Source organism: Pseudophryne corroboree, chromosome 5 (assembly GCF_028390025.1).
Source record: "Pseudophryne corroboree isolate aPseCor3 chromosome 5, aPseCor3.hap2, whole genome shotgun sequence".
In the NCBI taxonomy this organism is placed as follows: Eukaryota; Metazoa; Chordata; class Amphibia; order Anura; family Myobatrachidae; genus Pseudophryne; species Pseudophryne corroboree.
Window position 1 is genome coordinate 80192630 of NC_086448.1, and position 21641 is coordinate 80214270.

At 45.5% G+C, this 21641-nt stretch overlaps 1 protein-coding gene across 5 annotated transcripts in view; it reads right to left on the bottom strand.

The window, feature by feature from the left end:
* Positions 1–21641, bottom strand: part of SGCE (sarcoglycan epsilon) — a 176399-nt gene that overhangs the window by 47648 nt on the left and 107110 nt on the right. For all 5 annotated transcript variants that reach the window (XM_063921401.1, XM_063921404.1, XM_063921400.1 and 2 more), the window contains 2 exons: positions 15127–15289; positions 8771–8982 (listed from right to left, as the gene is read on the bottom strand). In XM_063921401.1, coding sequence (XP_063777471.1) covers positions 8771–8982; positions 15127–15289 — 375 coding nt within the window. The remainder of the gene's footprint in view (positions 1–8770; positions 8983–15126; positions 15290–21641) is intronic.

The following is a 21641-nucleotide window of genomic DNA, read 5'->3' on the forward strand; positions in this document are numbered from 1 at the left end:
CTCTTTCTGCAAATAAAAAAGAAATAGGCCTCTTAATCACCAACTGTCCCTAAAAGGATCTAGCACTGTATCTTTTATTACAGATGGCCCATAGACAGGAGCTAGCACGCTGTGTGCAATTAATCACTAATTCCCCAGTGCCAGGAACTAGTGCTGACCTTTAATCACCGAAAGCCCAGAGTCAGGAACTAGCATAATGCATATAATCACTGACTGCCAGGAGTCAGGAACTAGCACAGTGCATATAATTACCGACTGCCAGGAGTCAGGAACTAGCACAGTGCATATAATTACCGACTGCCAGGAGTCAGGAACTAGCACAGTGCATATAATTACCGACTGCCAGGAGTCAGGAACTAGCACAGTGCATATAATTACCGACTGCCAGGAGTCAGGAACTAGCACAGTGCATATAATCACAGACTGCCAAGAGTCAGGAACTAGCACAGTGCATATAATTACCGACTGCCAGGAGTCAGGAACTAGCACAATGAATATAATCCCCGACTGCCAGGAGTCAGGAACTAGCACAATGCATATAATTACCGACTGCCAGGAGTCAGGAACTAGCACAGTGCATATACCTGTAATTACCATCTGACCAGTCAGGAACTAGCACAGTGCATATGATTACCGACTGCCAGGAGTCAGGAACTAGCACAGTGCATATAATTACCGCCTGACCAGAGTCGGGAACTAGCACAGTGCATATACCTGTAATTACCATCTGACCAGAGTCAGGAACTAGCACAGTGCATATAATCACAGACTGCCCAGAGTCAGGAACTAGCACAGTGCATATAATTACCGCCTGACCAGAGTCAGGAACTAGCACAGTGCATATAATTACCGACTGCCAGGAGTCAGGAACTAGCACAGTGCATATAATCACAGACTGCCCAGAGTCAGGAACTAGCACAGTGCATATAATTACCGACTGCCAGGAGTCAGGAACTAGCACAATGAATATAATCCCCGACTGCCAGGAGTCAGGAACTAGCACAATGCATATAATTACCGACTGCCAGGAGTCAGGAACTAGCACAGTGCATATACCTGTAATTACCATCTGACCAGAGTCAGGAACTAGCACAGTGCATATACCTGTAATTACCATCTGACCAGAGTCAGGAACTAGCACAGTGCATATGATTACCGACTGCCAGGAGTCAGGAACTAGCACAGTGCATATAATTACCGCCTGACCAGAGTCAGGAACTAGCACAGTGCATATACCTGTAATTACCATCTGACCAGAGTCAGGAACTAGCACAGTGCATATACCTGTAATTACCATCTGACCAGAGTCAGGAACTAGCACAGTGCATATACCTGTAATTATACCATCTGACCAGAGTCAGGAACTAGCACAGTGCATATACCTGTAATTACCATCTGACCAGAGTCAGGAACTAGCACAGTGCATATACCTGTAATTATACCATCTGCCCAGAGTCAGGAACTAGCACAGTGTATATACCTGTAATTATACCATCTGCCCAGAGTCAGGACCTAGCACAGTGCATATACCTGTAATTATACCATCTGCCCAGAGTCAGGACCTAGCACAGTGCATATACCTGTAATTACCATCTGACCAGAGTCAGGAACTAGCACAGTGCATATGATTACCGACTGCCAGGAGTCAGGAACTAGCACAGTGCATATAATTACCGACTGCCCAGAGTCAGGAACTAGCACAGTGCATATACCTGTAATTACCATCTGACCAGAGTCAGGAACTAGCACAGTGCATATGATTACCGACTGCCAGGAGTCAGGAACTAGCACAGTGCATATAATCACAGACTGCCCAGAGTCAGGAACTAGCACAGTGCATATAATTACCGACTGCCAGGAGTCAGGAACTAGCACAATGAATATAATCCCCGACTGCCAGGAGTCAGGAACTAGCACAATGCATATAATTACCGACTGCCAGGAGTCAGGAACTAGCACAGTGCATATACCTGTAATTACCATCTGACCAGAGTCAGGAACTAGCACAGTGCATATGATTACCGACTGCCAGGAGTCAGGAACTAGCACAGTGCATATAATTACCGCCTGACCAGAGTCAGGAACTAGCACAGTGCATATACCTGTAATTACCATCTGACCAGAGTCAGGAACTAGCACAGTGCATATAATCACAGACTGCCCAGAGTCAGGAACTAGCACAGTGCATATAATTACCGCCTGACCAGAGTCAGGAACTAGCACAGTGCATATAATTACCGACTGCCAGGAGTCAGGAACTAGCACAGTGCATATAATCACAGACTGCCCAGAGTCAGGAACTAGCACAGTGCATATAATTACCGACTGCCAGGAGTCAGGAACTAGCACAATGAATATAATCCCCGACTGCCAGGAGTCAGGAACTAGCACAATGCATATAATTACCGACTGCCAGGAGTCAGGAACTAGCACATTGCATATACCTGTAATTACCATCTGACCAGAGTCAGGAACTAGCACAGTGCATATGATTACCGACTGCCAGGAGTCAGGAACTAGCACAGTGCATATAATTACCGCCTGACCAGAGTCAGGAACTAGCACAGTGCATATACCTGTAATTACCATCTGACCAGAGTCAGGAACTAGCACAGTGCATATAATCACAGACTGCCCAGAGTCAGGAACTAGCACAGTGCATATAATCACAGACTGCCAGGAGTCAGGAACTAGCACAGTGCATATAATTACCGCCTGACCAGAGTCAGGAACTAGCACAGTGCATATATACCTGTAATTACCATCTGACCAGAGTCAGGAACTAGCACAGTGCATATAATCACAGACTGCCAGGAGTCAGGAACTAGCACAGTGCATATAATTACCGCCTGACCAGAGTCAGGAACTAGCACAGTGCATATACCTGTAATTACCATCTGACCAGAGTCAGGAACAAGCACAGTGTATATACCTGTAATTACCATCTGACCAGAGTCAGGAACTAGCACAGTGTATATACCTGTAATTATACCATCTGACCAGAGTCAGGAACTAGCACAGTGCATATACCTGTAATTACCATCTGACCAGAGTCAGGAACTAGCACAGTGCATATATACCTGTAATTACCATCTGACCAGAGTCAGGAACTAGCACAGTGCATATACCTGTAATTACTACCTGACCAGAGTCAGGAACTAGCACAGTGTATATACCTGTAATTACCATCTGACCAGAGTCAGGAACTAGCACAGTGTATATACCTGTAATTACCATCTGACCAGAGTCAGGAACTAGCACAGTGTATATACCTGTAATTATACCATCTGACCAGAGTCAGGAACTAGCACAGTGCATATATACCTGTAATTATACCATCTGACCAGAGTCAGGAACTAGCACAGTGTATATACCTGTAATTACCATCTGACCAGAGTCAGGAACTAGCACAGTGCATATATACCTGTAATTACCATCTGACCAGAGTCAGGAACTAGCACAGTGCATATGATTACCGACTGCCAGGAGTCAGGAACTAGCACAGTGCATATAATCACAGACTGCCCAGAGTCAGGAACTAGCACAGTGCATATAATTACCGACTGCCAGGAGTCAGGAACTAGCACAATGAATATAATCCCCGACTGCCAGGAGTCAGGAACTAGCACAATGCATATAATTACCGACTGCCAGGAGTCAGGAACTAGCACAGTGCATATACCTGTAATTACCATCTGACCAGAGTCAGGAACTAGCACAGTGCATATGATTACCGACTGCCAGGAGTCAGGAACTAGCACAGTGCATATAATTACCGCCTGACCAGAGTCAGGAACTAGCACAGTGCATATAATTACTGTCTCTAAAGCTACTACAATTTTTATTTATATATAATTTGTCAGGAACTAGCTACAATTTATTTTCCATTTCCTTATGTATAACGTGTTCTCAGTTTGATACATGTGGTCAGGGCAGGGGCACAGCTAGCTGGGGCTGTTGCTGTACATGCCCCATGTGATGGAGGAATATAGGCATCAGCTGCGATCCCAAGTGAGATGGGCTGCACCGACAATCTCAATAGGTGAGGTCAGTTGCAGTGCACGGGGAGCTCTCCCTCACTCAGGTGCTAGATGATTCTGGATTCTGAAAGCAGCTGCTCCTCTCCAGCTTCGGCTGTTTCTCCTTGTTGCCTGGCCCACTTCTTCATGATATGCGAGACAGATTTGGATAGTGGGCTCTGCCTGATGAGCTGGCTACTTAGATGGGGTGAGATCCATAGGTGTTTCTATAAGGATGCAATGTGTGCGGTGCACACGTGCCCCTGGGTCCAGTGGGGTCCACACTGCACCCATATATTATACTTACCCCTCCGGAGTCCCGCGAAGGTGGCCCTGTACTGTGGACAGAAATCACTCAGAACATGCCTGCCACGGCCATTTCCGAGTGATTTGTGCATGCACACTGGAGATGTCCCCAGGAACAAGGCACGTGCGCCATGTTCCCGGAGACCTGCTGCTGCTGCCGGAGAGGGGGGCCCACGACGGAGGCCGCACGCGGATCCCCTCCTCTCTTAAAACGCCCTGGTGAGTTTACACAGACTATGAGGACTAAACTTTAGATATGGTTCTGGGAGTACTTGTACAGACTAGATGCAGGCCAGTTGTTTATGTGATGAGGTGCTATGGTGGCTTATTTAGGGTAATGAGGTACTGAGGTGCCCTGTCTGGGGCAGAGGCGTCACCAGATGTGGTGACACCTTGTGCGCACTCTGCATTACTACACCACCCACTCACCCCGCCGGAGCCACTGCCGCCTGAAAAGGGGCGTGGTCTAATTTAAAGGAGGCGTGGTCTCGCAGATCTCCACTTCTCATTCACTCCGGGGGCGTGTTCAGTTCCCCCAGAGATGCTGGCTGCACCCAGAGACTGTGCAGCGTGCAGTGCTGGCTCCATATCTGTGACAGGAGCCGAGTGCTGCAGAGGATTATTACACTGCAGCACTCGGCTTCTGTCACTGCAGAAGAGCCAGCACTTTGGTGTCACCCCTTCTGAGGGTGACACCTGGGTGCGGGCCGCACCCGCCCTCTGACGCCACTGGTCTGGGGTAATGATGCTGTAGGGTGCCCGGTCTGGGGTAATGATGCAGTGGGGTGCCTGGTCTGGGTTAATGATGCAGTGGGGTGCCGGGTCTGGGGTAATGTTGCAGTGGGGCGTCGGGTCTGGGTATTCATGCTGTAGTCTGCCCGTTCTGAGGTACTGATGCTGTGGGGTGCCCGGTCTGGGGTAATGATGCAGTGGGGTGCCCGGTCTGGGGTAATGATGCAGTGGGGTGCCCGGTCTGTGGTAATGATGCAGTGGGGTGCCGGGTTTGGGGTAATGTTGTGGGGCGTCGGATCTGGGTATTGATGCTGTAGGGTGCCCGTTCTGGGGTACTGATGCTGTGGGGTGACCGATTTGGCTGGGAGTCTTTTCCGCAGGTGACAAAAAGCCTAGCTTCACCAGTGGGGCAGGGTCATCTTTAACATCTATTTCATGTTGCTGGATGCAGTTTGTTTTTATTGCAATGTACAACACTGCATAATATGTTGATGATTTATATATAATAAGAAATCCATTTTATTTCACAATAATATCAACACTACCTAGCGCCATCTAGTACAGTACATTCGCTTTTCACTTAACAATCAAGTTGGTTTGTGATGTATTGTTTGTCAAAATACACAGCATCATACATCACTCATCATTCTGAGCCTGTGGAAGCTCTCCTAGGTGTCCCTCTTGCTCATACCTCATAATTTGTCCCTTAGTAGGGACCTGTTCGCTCATCACTCATCTTTCATCGCTCATCACGTCACAAACCTAACAAATGATGATGTCTGGTGCCGACAAATGATGATGCCTTAAAATGGACACCGTATCACTAATAATAATAATAATTTCTTTTTGTTCTACAGCAAGTTAAATTGGGCTATGCACCTCTATCTACCTGAATATTCATTTGAAAAAAAGATGACAATGTCTAATTGATCAGACCCTGAAAATCAGACAGATTAATAATAGTCTGTGCCTACAAACAGATATCTTGAATAAACTTTCCATGTCATAATAGTTCATCAGTCTAGGTGCAAATTCCGGAGGAAAATGTCAACTCTGGATCTCACTGGAGCAAATGTTCATGAATACACAATGCAGATAATATTCAGAGATGCCTCAAAATGATGATAATGCAGAGACACAATACACATAATGAGGACAAACAAATATATGGAGATTAAAGAACACGATTGGTTGAGTTAAGCTACATGAATGAATGGAGCCAAAGAATGGTTGTTTTGCTGTTACTGTATTTGCTGCTTTCTGTACCCTTCTCAATGCTACTATAATCTGTCTAGTTTAGTTTTATTTAAATACATATACAGCTTGGAAATGCTTACACACAGTTATTGCTTTTCCAGTATTTTACCTTATTCACAAACACGGCATAAAACTGGTTTCAAGAATGTGACAATGATAAATGCTACAACCATTTGTAAATCTGGTGCCAGTAACAAAAAATGTTATGCCGAGACATTAAAATCTAATTATCTTCTCATGACCATTCTTCAAATGAGATTTTGTTTTTGTACTTAGACCGTAGTAGCAATACAAATAATATTAGCGTTCTGAAATGTTGACACAATGGCCGGATTCAATTAGCCACAGTCATTTGCCATGTGGGGAAAAGGATGGTAGCCTCGGGGCTGTTCAATTACAGACCCTTCTCTTTGCTCGTTAAATTACCAGCTAACGTGCGTTAACCCGTAGAATCCGGAATAAGTATCCGGACCTATGGGTTAACATGTTTATGGCAACCGCGATCGGGGCATTTAACATGGATTTCTGTTCTAGCCCCCCTCCACGTTAAATGCACGGTCTGCCACGGGCTCCAATTGAATAGCCCTGACAGATCAATTAGCCCATAGTAATTAACCACAGCTGACTAAGGCTTAAGTAGTATTGCTCTATTCAATTGTTGCTTTTTGCGACTGTGGCTACCATATAAATTGATGATAAACACACAAACAACATGACAGTTTTCTGAACTAAGCAAAAATGTGTCACTTTCCCAACAAATTCTTGTGTAATAACAAATAACGGCAATTATTTATACTGCAGGCAAATTTTGGGCTATATGTACTCAAATGAAACAGCTAGGTGCCACCAATACAATAGTTTCAAAGACAGCAGAGCCGGCTATCCCTCCCAAACACTGAGGTGTAAATTTAATTTACTAAAGCTTTTGAAACAGAGAATTGGTGATTTTGCCCATAGCAACCGATCAGATGCTGTCTATCATGTCTCTATTGCCTAAGGAAAATAGACTGCATCTGATTGGTTGCTATGGGCAACATCACAAATTCTCTGTTTTAGAAGCTTTAGTAAATTTACCCCTGAGTCTCTTCTCAAATTTATCAAACCTCCAAAAAAGCAAAGTGGAGGTTACCTATAGGAACCAATCAGATTCTAGCTATTCATTTTATATAACGTACTACTGTAGACTTTTTCTTAGAGGGTTTGATAAATGTCTCCCTACAGTACATTCCACTACACACAGGGGTTGTTTGGAAAACGTCTGTGCAATGGAACAGGTAAGTGATGGGGAGATTAATAAATTGGAGAGCACATAAACCTAAATGAAATAACTCAGTGCAAACAATACTGCAGTAGAGACCGGGTCCAGCTGGAATCCAACAAGACCTGAGACTGTCTCAGTGTTGCTATAAGTTGCATTGGATCAGGCCAGGCACAGTCACAATGTTTATGACACTAATTGTCCCCATTGGAGGACTGAGATTGTCTTCTGAAGTTTGCAGAGGGAAAGTAATGCAGTAATGGAACACAAATGATAACCAATACAGGCCAGGTAGCTGTACCCAAGTGACGATAAATTCCCCACTGTACTGAGAGGTATTTGGCAGGCTAAAGAATACCAAAAGTACGCAGTAAGGAAGGCAGTGAGACAGTGATGTAACTACCCATTGGACAGGATGGCACTCGCCAGGGGTGCCGACTGAGGAGGGGGTTCTGCCCGGGTGGGGCCCCAGCAGGGCCAAGCACTGCTGATGTCTCCACAGTGTGATAAGGATTACTGTGTTGGCATAATATGTAATGGGCACTATTACAGTGTGGGCATAATGTGTAAGGGGCACTACTACAGTATGGGCATAATGTGTAAGGGGCACTGCTAGAGTGTGTGCATAATGTGTAAGTGGCACTGCTACTGTGTTGGCGTGTAAGGGTCACTACTGTGTAGCGTAATTTGAATTGGGGGCACTATTGTGTGGCCACGTCCCTTCCCCAAAAGATCATGCCCCTTTTTTACACATGCACCTTCCTTATTTCAAGTAAGGGGGGGGGGGGGGCACAGTCCCTTACATTGCCAGGACGCCCGGACCCCTAGATACACCTCGGCAGTCAGCAGATGATATTGTCATAATTTGCCATGGGGAAATGACCAAGGGCCTGGTTACAAAGCTGCAAAATGACAGCATAAGCAGTTTCATAGGGTGCAACCTATTGCCAGTAACATAAACAATAACTAAAAATATCCTGAATGTAAGCCGCACACAACAGAAAATGTCTACTGTGCTCTCTGAGACTGCAGGATCAAATGTGCACACTGTCATCAATCCAATATAGAAACTGAATTAAAACCATCATATCACATAAAAATACATTTGCTGTCTATGCAGAACTATAACGTGTGTTCAGTTTAAATAAAGCTGGTTTTCTTTGAAGCTTGAACAAATAACATGAGCATGGTTACTCACATCCCTTCTCTCCGGCAGCACATGATGTAACCCAGTATGGCAAACAGCACCAGTGCTACGGCGGAGGGCACTGCCAATGTGATGAGGAAGTCCGCATAATAATCCCGACTTTTCAGGGATTCCAAAGGAGGTTTATATTCTCCAGCGTCCGGTAGGATCCCTTCACCGCGCATGACTTCCTGCGTTATAAACACCTGTTTTGTTTTATCCACCTAGAACAGATTTATATAATTACAAGAAAGCTGTGTACAGAAAAGGAAACAAATATCTGCATTAATTAAAAAGTTCTGCGAGACAATTTTTACTTTGGATATGTGTTTCTCAAAGGAAATCTAAGGTTAAAACTATTATTTCGCATAACACTCCCTAATCCCCCATTTAGCAAAAGTGGTGGATAGCTCCAGCCATCCACCAATCACATGCTTACAGCCATTCACTGTCTGGCTGTAGGTTGGAAGGTAGGGAGTGAATGCTGCCTCACCGCCAGTGTCGGACTGGGTCATGTAGGGCCCACCGGGGAATGCAGTGGTAGGGGCCCATGTTTACGGGTGTGGTAAGTCCGTGGAGGGGGTGTGGCCTGCCACCTCATTGGTTTGACTAACCATTAGAGAGTGCAACATCTTGGACCCTTCATAAATATATACAGTAAATTCAGCTGCTGAATGCATGATAATGAACCAGATTAATAACAGCAATGCACTGTAGAAAATACACCATAGTCCTGTATAAGGTAACATATGTATAATGTATAATTCAAGTGCACAGTCTGGAACCTGATCCTTAGAGCAGGAGTTGGGCCCCCAGGCAGTAGGGCCCACCGGTGGTTTCCCCTGTACCCCTGTGGGCCAGTCCAAGCCTGCTCACCGCTCTGATTGTGTGACCGCCACTGCTTGAGGGCACCTAGAATTGTGGACCCCTGGGCTGCTTCCCTTCCCCCTCCCTCTAAGGTGCAGACCCAGTTATTTATATCACGCATATGACGCAGCACTTCCCTTCCCCCTCCCTAGTAGGTCCAGACCCTCTTATTCAGGCTCGGACTGGCCCATAGGGGTACAGGGGAAACCTCCGGTGGGCCCCTCTCAATATACATTATGAATATGTTACATTATACTGCACAGGACTATGGTGTATTTTCTACAGTGCGTTGCTGTTATTAATCTGGTATATTATCACACATGCACTAGCAGTATTAAACTATATATATTATTTATCAAGGGGCCCAGACCATGACCTAATGGTTAGCCAAGCATTTAAGAATGGGCCCCTACCACTGCATTTCCCCGGTGGGCCCTTCATGCCCCAGTCCGACACTGCTCTTATTTATATAGTGCATATTACACAGTGCTCCCCCCCTCCTCCCTCTAAGGTGCAGACCCTGTTATTTATATAGTGCATATTACGCTGCACTTCCCTTCCCCCTCCCTCGAAGGTACAGACCGTTATTTATGTAGCACATATTACGCAGCGCTTCCCTTCTCCCTCCCTCTAAGGTGCATACACTGTTATTAATATAGCGCATATTACGCAGTGCTTCCCTTCCCCCTCCCTCTGAGGTGCAGCCCCTTTTATTAATATAGCGCATATTACGCAGTGCTTCCCTTCCCCCTCCCTCTGAGGTGCAGCCCCTTTTATTTATATAGCACATATTATGCAGTGCTTCCCTTCCCCCTCCCTCTAAGGTACAGACCCTGTTATTTATATAAGTGCATATTAAGCAGCGCTTCCCTTCCCCCTCACTCTGAGGTGCAGCTCCTTTTATTAATATAGCGCATATTACGCAGTGCTTCCCTTCCCCCTCCCTCTGAGGTGCAGCCCCTTTTATTTATATAGCACATATTATGCAGTGCTTCCCTTCCCCCTCCCTCTAAGGTACAGACCCTGTTATTTATATAAGTGCATATTACGCAGTGCTTCCCTTCCCCCTCCCTCTGAGGTGCAGCCCCTTTTATTAATATAGCGCATATTACGCAGTGCTTCCCTTCCCCCTCCCTCTGAGGTGCAGCCCCTTTTATTTATATAGCACATATTATGCAGTGCTTCCCTTCCCCCTCCCTCTAAGGTACAGACCCTGTTATTTATATAAGTGCATATTACGCAGTGCTTCCCTTCCCCCTCACTCTGAGGTGCAGCTCCTTTTATTTATATAGCACATATTACGCAGTGCTTCCCTTCCCCCTCACTCTGAGGTGCAGCTCCTTTTATTTATATAGCACATATTACGCAGTGCTTCCCTTCCCCCTCACTCTGAGGTGCAGCTCCTTTTATTTATGTAGCACATATTACGCAGCGCTTCCCTTCCCCCTCCCTCTGAGGTGCAGCTCCTTTTATTTATATAGCACATATTATGCAGCGCTTCCCTTCCCCCTCCCTCTGAGGTGCAGCCCCTTTTATTTATACAGCGCATATTACGCAGCGCTTCCTAAGAGACCAGGGGGTCTATGTACTAAGCCTTGGAGAGATATAAAGTGAAGCAAGATAAAATACTGACCAACCAGCTCCTGTCATTTTTCACATACAGCCTGTAAAATGGCAGTTAGGAGCTGATTGGCTGGTACTTTATCTCTCTCCACGGCTTAGTACATAGGCCCAATTATTACCAGACAATAACAATCCCTGCTAGACCTACAACTATATTTAAGTAAATGTATACAAAAGAAAATAAATATAAATTACCACACATAGGGGGACATGTACTAAGCAGTGATAAAAGTGGAGAAGTGAGCCAGTGGAGAAGTTGCCCATGGCAACCAATCAGCTGCTCTGTATACGGTTATAGTATGCAAATTATAAATGTTATGTCAATGCTGATTGGTTGCCAACTTTTCCACTGGCCCACTTCTCCTCTTTTATCACTGCTTAGTACATGCCCCCCTTAATGCGCAAGGTTTAAATATTCCAGAATAGATCTCTAACGCTCTTCAATCTCTTTCTGCAGATCCAGCAGATATTATATGTGGTCAGGAAACTCACATTAGACAACTGCCACCGTTATTTCTGAATCACTATTTTCCTTTATCATTCATGCGTAATAACCCCATAATAATGCATAATAATAACCCCATAAAGGAAGTAGCAATTGTATTCTCTAAAAGATTAGCAGTAAAGATTGCACTTTTTTTTTAAACTTTGGGACGGCAGAGCTATTCTGGTCCAACAGACATTTCTCAACTTCTAATCTTTATGTTCCCAACCAGAGACAATCCTACTTCATATTCAAGACCTCGGAAGCATTCACTTCTAGAAGGTATTATCCTCATAGGCAGTGTCGGACTGGAGCATGAAGGGCCCACCGGGAAGATGCAGTGGTAGGGGCCCATGATTAGAGGTGTGGCCAGCCTCCAAAGGGGGTGTGGCCAGCCACCACAGAGGTTTGGCTAACCATTATAGAGTACCTGGTATGGACTCCTTGATCTGTTATCTGGTAATTAATGCTAGTGCATGCATGATAATTTCCCAGATTAATGACAGCAATGTACTGTAGAGAATGCATCATAATCCTTTGCAGTATAAGGTAACATATGTATAATATATAATTCAAGTGCACAGTCTAGAACCTGATACCTAGAGGAGGAGAGCCCCCCAGGCAGTGGGGCCTACCGGTGGTTTCCCCTGTACCCCTGTGGGCCAGTCCGAGCCTGCTCATAGGTGTTGATAAAATGATTCCACTTACAGGCACCTACGTACTTACGTAGTAGCATGAGGTCTGCAAGGACCAGTGTGATTTTGGCGATTTAGCAGCTAGATTTAAAACAGAGCAATTAGTTTTAAAGTCAAAACCAGATTGTTTTTTCCTTAATGCAAATTGCAGATCATGGCATAGGCAAACGCAGGGGGGGGTTTCTGGTTGCCCAGAAAACCCCCTCCTCTTGGCAAGTGGCTCAAATTATGACAACAATAGCAATGGTATAGAATACGATTACTAGAACTGTCGCCACATCATGCAGTTTAAGGAAGAGAACAGAGCTGATACACATGCCCAGTGGTAGCAGCTTCTTCTACCAAGTTTGCTGTGTGTGTGGATCTGTGGCCTCACTCAGTGCACTGGACCAGAGAGTAGCTGACAGGAAGAAGAGACAGGAGCCTTACCATGAAGTGGGAGAATGTGTGCTTAGAAAGTGCAGTACTGGTTCTGTTATGTTTGTGTATTTATTTATTATGGTATGTTTGACCTTTTCTTGACCACTTATCTTATTAATATTATTTAAATATGTTTGATACAGCCTTTACTGTAGACAATATAAAGTATTAAATGTTAATACTGTATTTTATACAGTATCCATTGTATACAAATGTTTACATTAATGTCCAGAGTCGTTACTAGTTTTTTCTACCTCTTCCCCAGACTCCTGCACTGGCTCCAATGTTCCAGAGTGGGAGATTGTGGAGTGCATTTGGAAACCCCCCTCTAGAAATCCTGCGTTTGCCACTGCATGGCACAGCCTTGAGTTAACCCTAGACATAGGCCCTCATTCCGAGTTGTTCGCTCGTTATTTTCCTTCGCATCGGTGCGATTTTCCGCTAACTGCGCATGCGCAATGTTCGCACTGCGGCTGCGTCAAGTAAATTTGCTAAGAAGTTTGGTATTTTACTCACGGCATTACAAGGTTTTTTCTTCGTTCTGGTGATCGGAGTGTGATTGACAGGAAGTGGGTGTTTCTGGGCGGAAACTGGACGTTTTATGGGTGTGTGTGAAAAAACGCTGCCGTTTCTGGGAAAAACGCGGGAGTGGCTGGAGAAACGGGGGAGTGTCTGGCCGAACGCTGGGTGTGTTTGTGACGTCAAACCAGGAACGAAACTGACTGAACTGATCGCAGTGGCAGAGTATGTCTCGAGCTACTCAGAAACTGCTAAGAAATTTCTATTCGCAATTCTGCGAATCTTTCGTTCGCAATTCTGCTATGCTAAGATACACTCCAAGAGAGCGGCGGCTTAGCGTGTGCACTGCTGCGAAAAGCGGCTAGCGAGCGAACAACTCGGAATGAGGGCCATAGTTCTAGAGATAAAGGGGCATTTTTAATGCGGATGTGATATTTTTCTGTGAAATTAAATATTTTCTCACATATTTACTAACAATCTTTTGCCAGGAAACAGGGTCTGATAAGAGCCTGCCATGGCGAGGAGCTGGAAACAGTGCGCCAGTGTTAGCTATCTCACTGCTTCCTGGTGTGGGTCCCCGCCGCACACTGCATATATTCAGCCATTGGCCAGCGCAAGTGTCACTAGAGGGAGGCTCCTTTGTGCACATACAGAGACACCCACATTTAGAATCCGTGCGCACGGGAATACTGATTGGAACATACTTATACGCAACCATCTGTCGCACCATGGAAACCTGAACCAGACCTTTGGCTAAGTGCACATTCTCCATCTGGTTACGGCCTCCAGCGTGAGTGACCAAGCATCTCTATATGGAACCACTATCAGCAACACTGCCAGTAAATTCCTGTAAGACACAACATCGCTGTGCATCTGAAGAACCACTACCCTGTGATTTCCCAGTCATCGCCCAGGAACGCCCAGTACAGTTCAGTGACCGTGCGTCTGAATCAGTACTGTGACTCTGTGCACAGACAATTGAGACAATGTAGGCTCGTAGACTGGGGGCAATAGAAGGACACCTGGTATCGGTCCCAAGGCTTTGAGGGGCCCAAGACTTCCCATGGCCCCAAAACACCCTCTTGTAGCCAGTGGCAGTCGTAGAGTGTTGTCGGTGTGCTGGCGTTGACCTGGAACATATAATGAGGAGAGACTGACACGATGACAGTGGGTCGGTCCGTTACTTAAACCCCCCTGGTTACCCGCCTGCTGCAGTGCCCTGCATAGTGCACAGTGTGTCTGCGCAACTAGGTGCAATGATGTTACATGCGGTGAAGCGCTTCATTTGGGATGCAGGAGCACGATCATGCCGTAGACGGCACGACATCACACCACACCACACTACTAGCCATCTACCTGAGAGCTAGTGAGCTGCACCTGCATTATGCACACTCGGACCATCTGGAGTCCAGAATTCCTGGCAGCTGCAGTGCACAGTGAGTCTGTGACTGACCAGCTCACATGTCACAGCTGATCCATAAACTAACCAGTGTTAAACTAACCAGGTCCAGCCCAAAGGAGGGGCAAGTACAAATACAATGCTTTTATGAAATAAATTTGATACATAAATGTTTCTGATAATTAATTCCAAGTATTCAGTTAGCAGTAACTGGAGGTTATTTTTCCACCATGTTGAGCCAGGAAAATTCATTTAAGTGAATCACGATTTTAAAGCAGAATTTTAATAATATCATATTTCGACATTATTTGCTCATTTTGGCCCAGACTGCAGCAAATGATCTTTAAGCAACCCTACTTACCAGTGAGATCTTACACCAGTCTATACTGAACTGGGCTCTGAACTTTTTATCACAACTAATTGCAGGCTCCATCTCCTGGCTGCACCGCAGCTGATTCTGGGGGTTCTCTACTTCCCGTAGACATGATGAGAACGGGACATCTGCTCCGACCATGACATAGACACTAGAAAAATATGGAAAGTCAATGAAATGTTACAAAAGTATTACGTTTTTGTTCTTTATATGAAATATCTTCTACAATATAGTCATGCCTCCTCCCACTCCTGCCTCCAAGGTTTTGTCCATGCCGCTTGCTCCTCACCACTGGAACTCTCTCCTTACTCCACATAGACTCTCCACGTCTCTCCAAAGCTTATGTAACAACAATAATAATAATAATAGTTCTGATTTGTTCTTAAATTCCAAAGACAATCTCAGGTTCTCAAGCTGTACGTATCTCTGAAAGTTCTACCTTTGGCAAATCTGGAATTGCTTCTAAATTTTAACAACTCCAGCATAAAATTCCTCTTGTTCTGTATATAAGATGCAATTCTCACTATCTATTCTCTTGGCTTTATAATGCCACTGTAGTGGTTGAGCTGCCTGGAGTGTCTGCATCTTTACTCTCTTGTTACACTTGTGACATTCATTTTACTTTAGTTACGGTTTTATTTTTTTCACTGAGGATGAACCACTTGCACAGTTGTGTTGGAATACTTACTTTAACTGGAGAAAATGATCTCTAGTTATCATACTGTGGCCATTAAATATGAAAGTCCTAGGAGGAGATGTACCAAAGCTTAGAGAGAGATAAAGTAAAGAATTTGGTCATAGTAACCAATGAGCTACTAACTGTCATTTTATAGACTTTGGGTGGGGTCTATGTACTAAGCCTTAGCGAGAGATAAAGCGGACGGAATTAAAGTGCCAACCAACTAGCTCCTAACTGTCATTTTTCAAACATTATGGGGCAGATGTATTAAGCCTGGAGAAGTGATAAAGCAGTGATAAGTGGAATGTGATAACGCACCAGCCAATCAGCTCCTAACTGTCAATTTACATATTGGAGCTGATTGGCTGTTGCGTTATCACTTTGCACTTATCACTGCTTTATCACTTCTCTAGGCTTAATACATCTGCCCCATAGCCTGTAACATGCAGTTAGGAGCCGACTGACTGGTACTTTATCTCCGTCCACTTTATCTCTCTCCAAGGCTTGATTACTTTCCCCTCCAGTGGCTACAGGTTGGCTGGGGATGTTAGCTTTATGATGTGTCTGAGGCTCAATTCCCTTGCGGCTTGAGTGAGGGGGCAACAATAGAAAGCCATGCAGCTGTTTCACTGACATAGGGCCTAATTCAGGTTGGATCGCAAATTGCGATCCAACCGGAATTTTACGATCAGCCCGCAGGTGCATACGCAGCGCCCGTCCTGCGCATGCGCCTGGACTTTCTTTGGGGGGGGGCGCAGAAAATGCGATCGCCTCTGCCTGTCAATCAGGCAGAGGCTGGGGGGGAGCGGGCAACGCTCTGTTTCCAGGGAAGAGACGGAGTATTGCGGGGGCTGTTCGAATGGGGGCGGAGGCGGCCAAACGGGGGCGTGATCACGGCATCTGCGTGACATCACATGCAGCTGCCGCGATCAAGAACATGGTGGCGGGACTCCTGGGGGCGCAGCTAAGCTTGTTGAAGGGAGGGAAGGCGGCAGTTAGCATGCAGGGCGGCCTTGCCCAGCGATGGGCGGCACCCAGGGGATCTGGTCTCTAGGTTGACAGTAACTAGGTCAACACTGTCTAGGTCGACCACTATTCATCGACAGTAACTAGGTCGACAGGATTTCTATGTCGACAGGGTCTCTAGGTCGACATGTTCTTGGTCGACAGGTCAAAAGGTCAACATGAGTTTTCACGATTTTTTCTTTTTTTGAACCATTTCATACTTAACGATCCACGTGGACTACAATTGGGAACGAGCCATACGAGGGGACACGGTGCACTAATTGGGGTTCCCGGTCACTGTACGAAGAAAACGACACCAAAAAAAAACATAAAAAACTCATGTCGACCTAGACAATGTCGACTTAAAGACCCTGTCAACCTAGAGAATTTGTCGACCTAGTTACTGTCGACCAATAGTGGTCGACCTAGACACTGTCGACCTAGTTACTATCTACCTTCCATACCACACCCGGCCCCCAGCATGCTAGGAAAAGGATAGCAAATTCTGCTAATTAGCAGAGCTTGCTATCCTTACTAAATTAGGCCCAAAAATCCAGTTCTAGCTCAGCAAAGTAGCGGGCTCTTGTTTGAATTTGGAAAAGTAATTTCACTGTATAATAAATGTAAATGAACAAGGTACTTCATAGTAGAGATCAACTTTAAAAACATGCTTATAGAAACCCGTAAAGCAAATTACTCTGACGATGTGTTCTCAGGTTTCCTCGTCCGATTTGAGTTTTATAAAAACATCATGTACTAGTCCTCAAGCCACCAGCCCTGACTGCCGCACTCATGTAATTTGTCTCTTCACTAATAACAGACTTCACGGCATCTCAGGCTAGTCTGCAACCAATTATTTAGGCATTACTGATGCGTGACTGCTTGTATATTTCAAGTTAAAAGATACATTAGTCACTGGATATTTTTATACAGAGGGAAGAAAAGCCTGAGATGGAGGCACAAAACGATGCACAGTATTTAAATGAATAGAAAATAAATCCAGATAGATCAGGAACCCATGCCAAGTGGCACAGCAGGAGCCCAGGCTGTGTGGTTGCCAAAGGATGTCCATTCCACATCCAAAATTACTATGTTTATATTCTGACAACATCATTTTAAATCATTCATTGTTAGACAGTGACTGTTTCTTTTCATTAAGTTTATACTAAAACTTTAAAAGACAAATAAACCTTAAAATGTATGCTTGTAATCACAGGAAATATTGGGCCTAATTCAGTTCTGAATCTGATCGCAGCAGTAAATTTGTTAGCAGTTGGGCAAAACCATGGGGGTCATTCAGAGTTGATCGTAGCTGTGCTAAATGTAGCACAGCTATGATAATCATCTTCCCTGATATGCGGGGGTACGCCCAGCACAGGGCTAGTCCGCCCTGCATGTCAGTCCCCCCCCCGCACAAATACAAAAGCATCGCACAGCGGCGATGCCTTTGTATTTGAGGAGTAACTCCCGGCCAATGCAGCTTCTGCGGCTGGCCGGGAGTTAATTGTCGCTGCCACTGGCCACAGCGGCTGCGTGAGACGTCACGCAGCCACCGCGGCCTGCCCCCCCCAACGGTCCGCCCATGCCTGCGTTGTCCGGACCGCTCCCCCTAAACGGCATCTTAACGCCGCCGTCCAGCCCCCTCCTGCCCAGCGTCCGCCTCTGTCTCAGAGGCGATCGCTAGGTAACAAAGGCTGCCATGCGCCGGCGTACTGCGGCACCGGCGCATGCGCATTTCCGACCCGATCGCTGCGCTGCGACAAACTGCAGTGAGCGATCAGGTCGGAATGACCCCCCATGTGCACTGCAGGGGAGGAAGGGGGCGGATATAACATGTGCAGAGAGAGTTAGATTTGGGTGGGGTGTGTTCAATCTGAAATCTAAATTGCAGTGTAAAAATAAAGCAGCCAGTATTTACCCTGCACAGAAACAAAATAACCCACCCAAATCTAACTCTCTCTGCAAATGTTATATCTGCCCCCCCTGCTGTGCACATGGGGATCATTCTGAGTTGTTCGCTCGCTAGCTGCTTTTATCAGCATTGCAAACACTATGCCGCCGCCCTCTGGGAGTGTATCTTAGCTTAGCAGAAGTGCGAACGAAAGATTAGCAGAATTGCTACTAAATATTTTCTTGCAGTTTCTGAGTAGCTCCAGACCTACTCACAGATTGCGATCAGCTCAGTCCGTTTAGTTCCTGGTTTGGCGTCACAAACATGCCCTGCGTTCGGCCAGCCACTCCCCCGTTTCTCCAGACACTCCCGCATTTTTCCCTGACACGCCTGCGTTTTTTAGCACACTCACAGAAAACACTCAGTTACCTCCCAGAAACGCCCCTTTCCTGTCAATCACACACCGATCAGCAGTGCAACTGAAAAGCGTCGCTCGAACATCAGCAAATCTAAGTTTTGTGTTAAATAACTTAGCGCATGCGTTCTGCGTACCATGCGCATGCGTAGTTAGCAACAAATTGCAGCATAGCGAAAATCGGAAACGAGCGAACAACTCGCAATGACCCCCATGGCTTTGCCCAATTGCTAACAAATTTGCTGCTGCGATCATATCTGAATTACCCCCATTGTCAGTGAGATTCTGTGGTTAGTAGTAATTTCCATTTTTACTTTGATTAAGCTACTGTATAGTGGTGGTCATTCCGAGTTGTTCGCTCGTTGCCGATTTTCGCAACGGAGCGATTAGGTGGAAAATGCGCATGCGCATGGTACGCAGTGCGCATGCGCATGGTATGCAGTGCGCATGCGCTTAGTAATTTAACACAAAATTTAGTAGATTTACACAAGCTCGAGCAACGTTTTTTCCTCGCTCGAGTGATCGTAGTGTGATTGACAGGAAGTGGGTGTTTCTGGGCGGAAACTGGCAGTTTTCAGAGAGTGTGCTAAAAAACGCAGGCGTGCCAGGTAAAAACGCAGGAGTGGCTGGAGAAACGGGGGAGTGGCTGGCCGAACGCAGGGCGTGTTTGTGACGTCAAACCAGGAACTAAACAGACCGAGCTGATCGTAGTCTAGGAGTAGGTCTGGAGCTACTCAGAAACTGCAAGAAATTATTTAGTAGCAGATCTGCTAATCATTCGTTCGCTATTCTGCTAAGCTAAGATACACTACCAGAGGGCGGCGGCCTAGCGTTTGCAATGCTGCTAAAAGCAGCAAGCGAGCGAACAACTCAGAATGACTACCATAGTACAGTAGATAAGATAAATTATGTAAATAATAAAGTAGAGGATAGTGTTTTATAGTAATTTAATAGTTAAGTTTTGATCCCCACCCACCCACACACACACACACTTTCCTGTTGAAAGCTTTATTCCATCACCTGTGTGCATGTAACAGTGAGTACGGCGGTTCCTGCTCTCTATTAATAAACAAACACCACTGGTTAAGTAACTGGGCTATTCATGGTGTGTGCCTATATAACTCTGCAATATCAAAACCTACACAAACACCATTTGCAACAGGTGAAGAGTTAAATCCATTCAAAAAGATTATTCCTTTAAAAGAGTACAGTCCCGGAGAGGAGAAAGAGTAAAGATGCGTACACACGGTGAGATTTTGGCTATCTTCAATTTTGACTATGCAATATTGACTATGTGTGCTTGCGATATTGGCTATGTGCGATATTGGCTATACTCTGTACTAAATAGTCAAAATCTACATGCCTGCACAGTCTATCTAACCTTGCGATACCGACCCCGCGGGCAGGATGGATTCTGAAGGGGATCCAGTGAAGGGCTAGTCAGAGAGTTGAGGTGGACGTAGTGTGTTTGGTGAGGAAGCTGATCCGGGCAGCAGCATTGAAGACAGATTGGAGTGGAGAGATGTATGTGTTAGGAATGCCAGTCAGGAGGAGATTACAGTAGTCATATATATTGGTAGATGCTCAATTAGCTTAGTGATATCATTCAGGTGCTCGAAAGGGAGGGGTATTTCTAAGCAAGAAAAAAAGGCATTTGTTTCCCGCAGCACCCTGAATGATAACCGTAAACAGATATAAATTCCACATAATAATAGAATTCAGAGATCTTCGTTACACATATTTGCGCAAATGTGTGAATAAGCCCCAAAGCCGCATCAAGGCGTCTCTGTATATTTGGGGTCCCTAGCGCTATATTTAGGTGCAGGGTGTGGCACCCTAAAACACCAGCATAAGCCAGAAAGCCCAGCGTAGCATACCAGTGAAAAAACTATAGTGTTAATAAATTAGTATTTAGGAAGCCGAAGCTATAGAGAAAGTGATACAAAAATGAAATGCGATTAAAATAGAGAAATAGTGTTAAAAAATTAATAAGTGAAAAGTGTTAATAGAATGTAAAGGTATGCCACACTAAGGCCATTCAGCTCAGCCAGTCCAGAGGCACCACACCTCACACCTCCATTACCCCAATCTGGGTCTAAGATTAACCAGCAAGGAGCCACATGATAATGGCTCCTTACTACAATATGTCTAAGCCAAGAGCTACCTACCTTGGAGCAACCCCATAATGCTCCATGTGGCATGGAGATTACAGTAGTCCAGTCTGGAGATGACCAGTGAGTGGATAAGGGCTTGGTACGTCCTGGGTGAGAAAGGGTCTGTTCCTGGAAATATTTTTTAAATGAAAATGACAGGTTTGTGATAGGTGCTTAATGTGTGGTTTGAAGGAAAGGGAGGAGTCAAGGGTTACTCCAAGACAGTGCACTTGGGGGCTAGAGGAGATAGTAGTGCCATCAATAGATAATGAGATTGTGGGAGGTGAGGTTGTGCGGGAGGGTGGGAAGATGATCTTTCAGATCTCTCCCATGATCCTCTAAAATCTTGACTCCTGCATC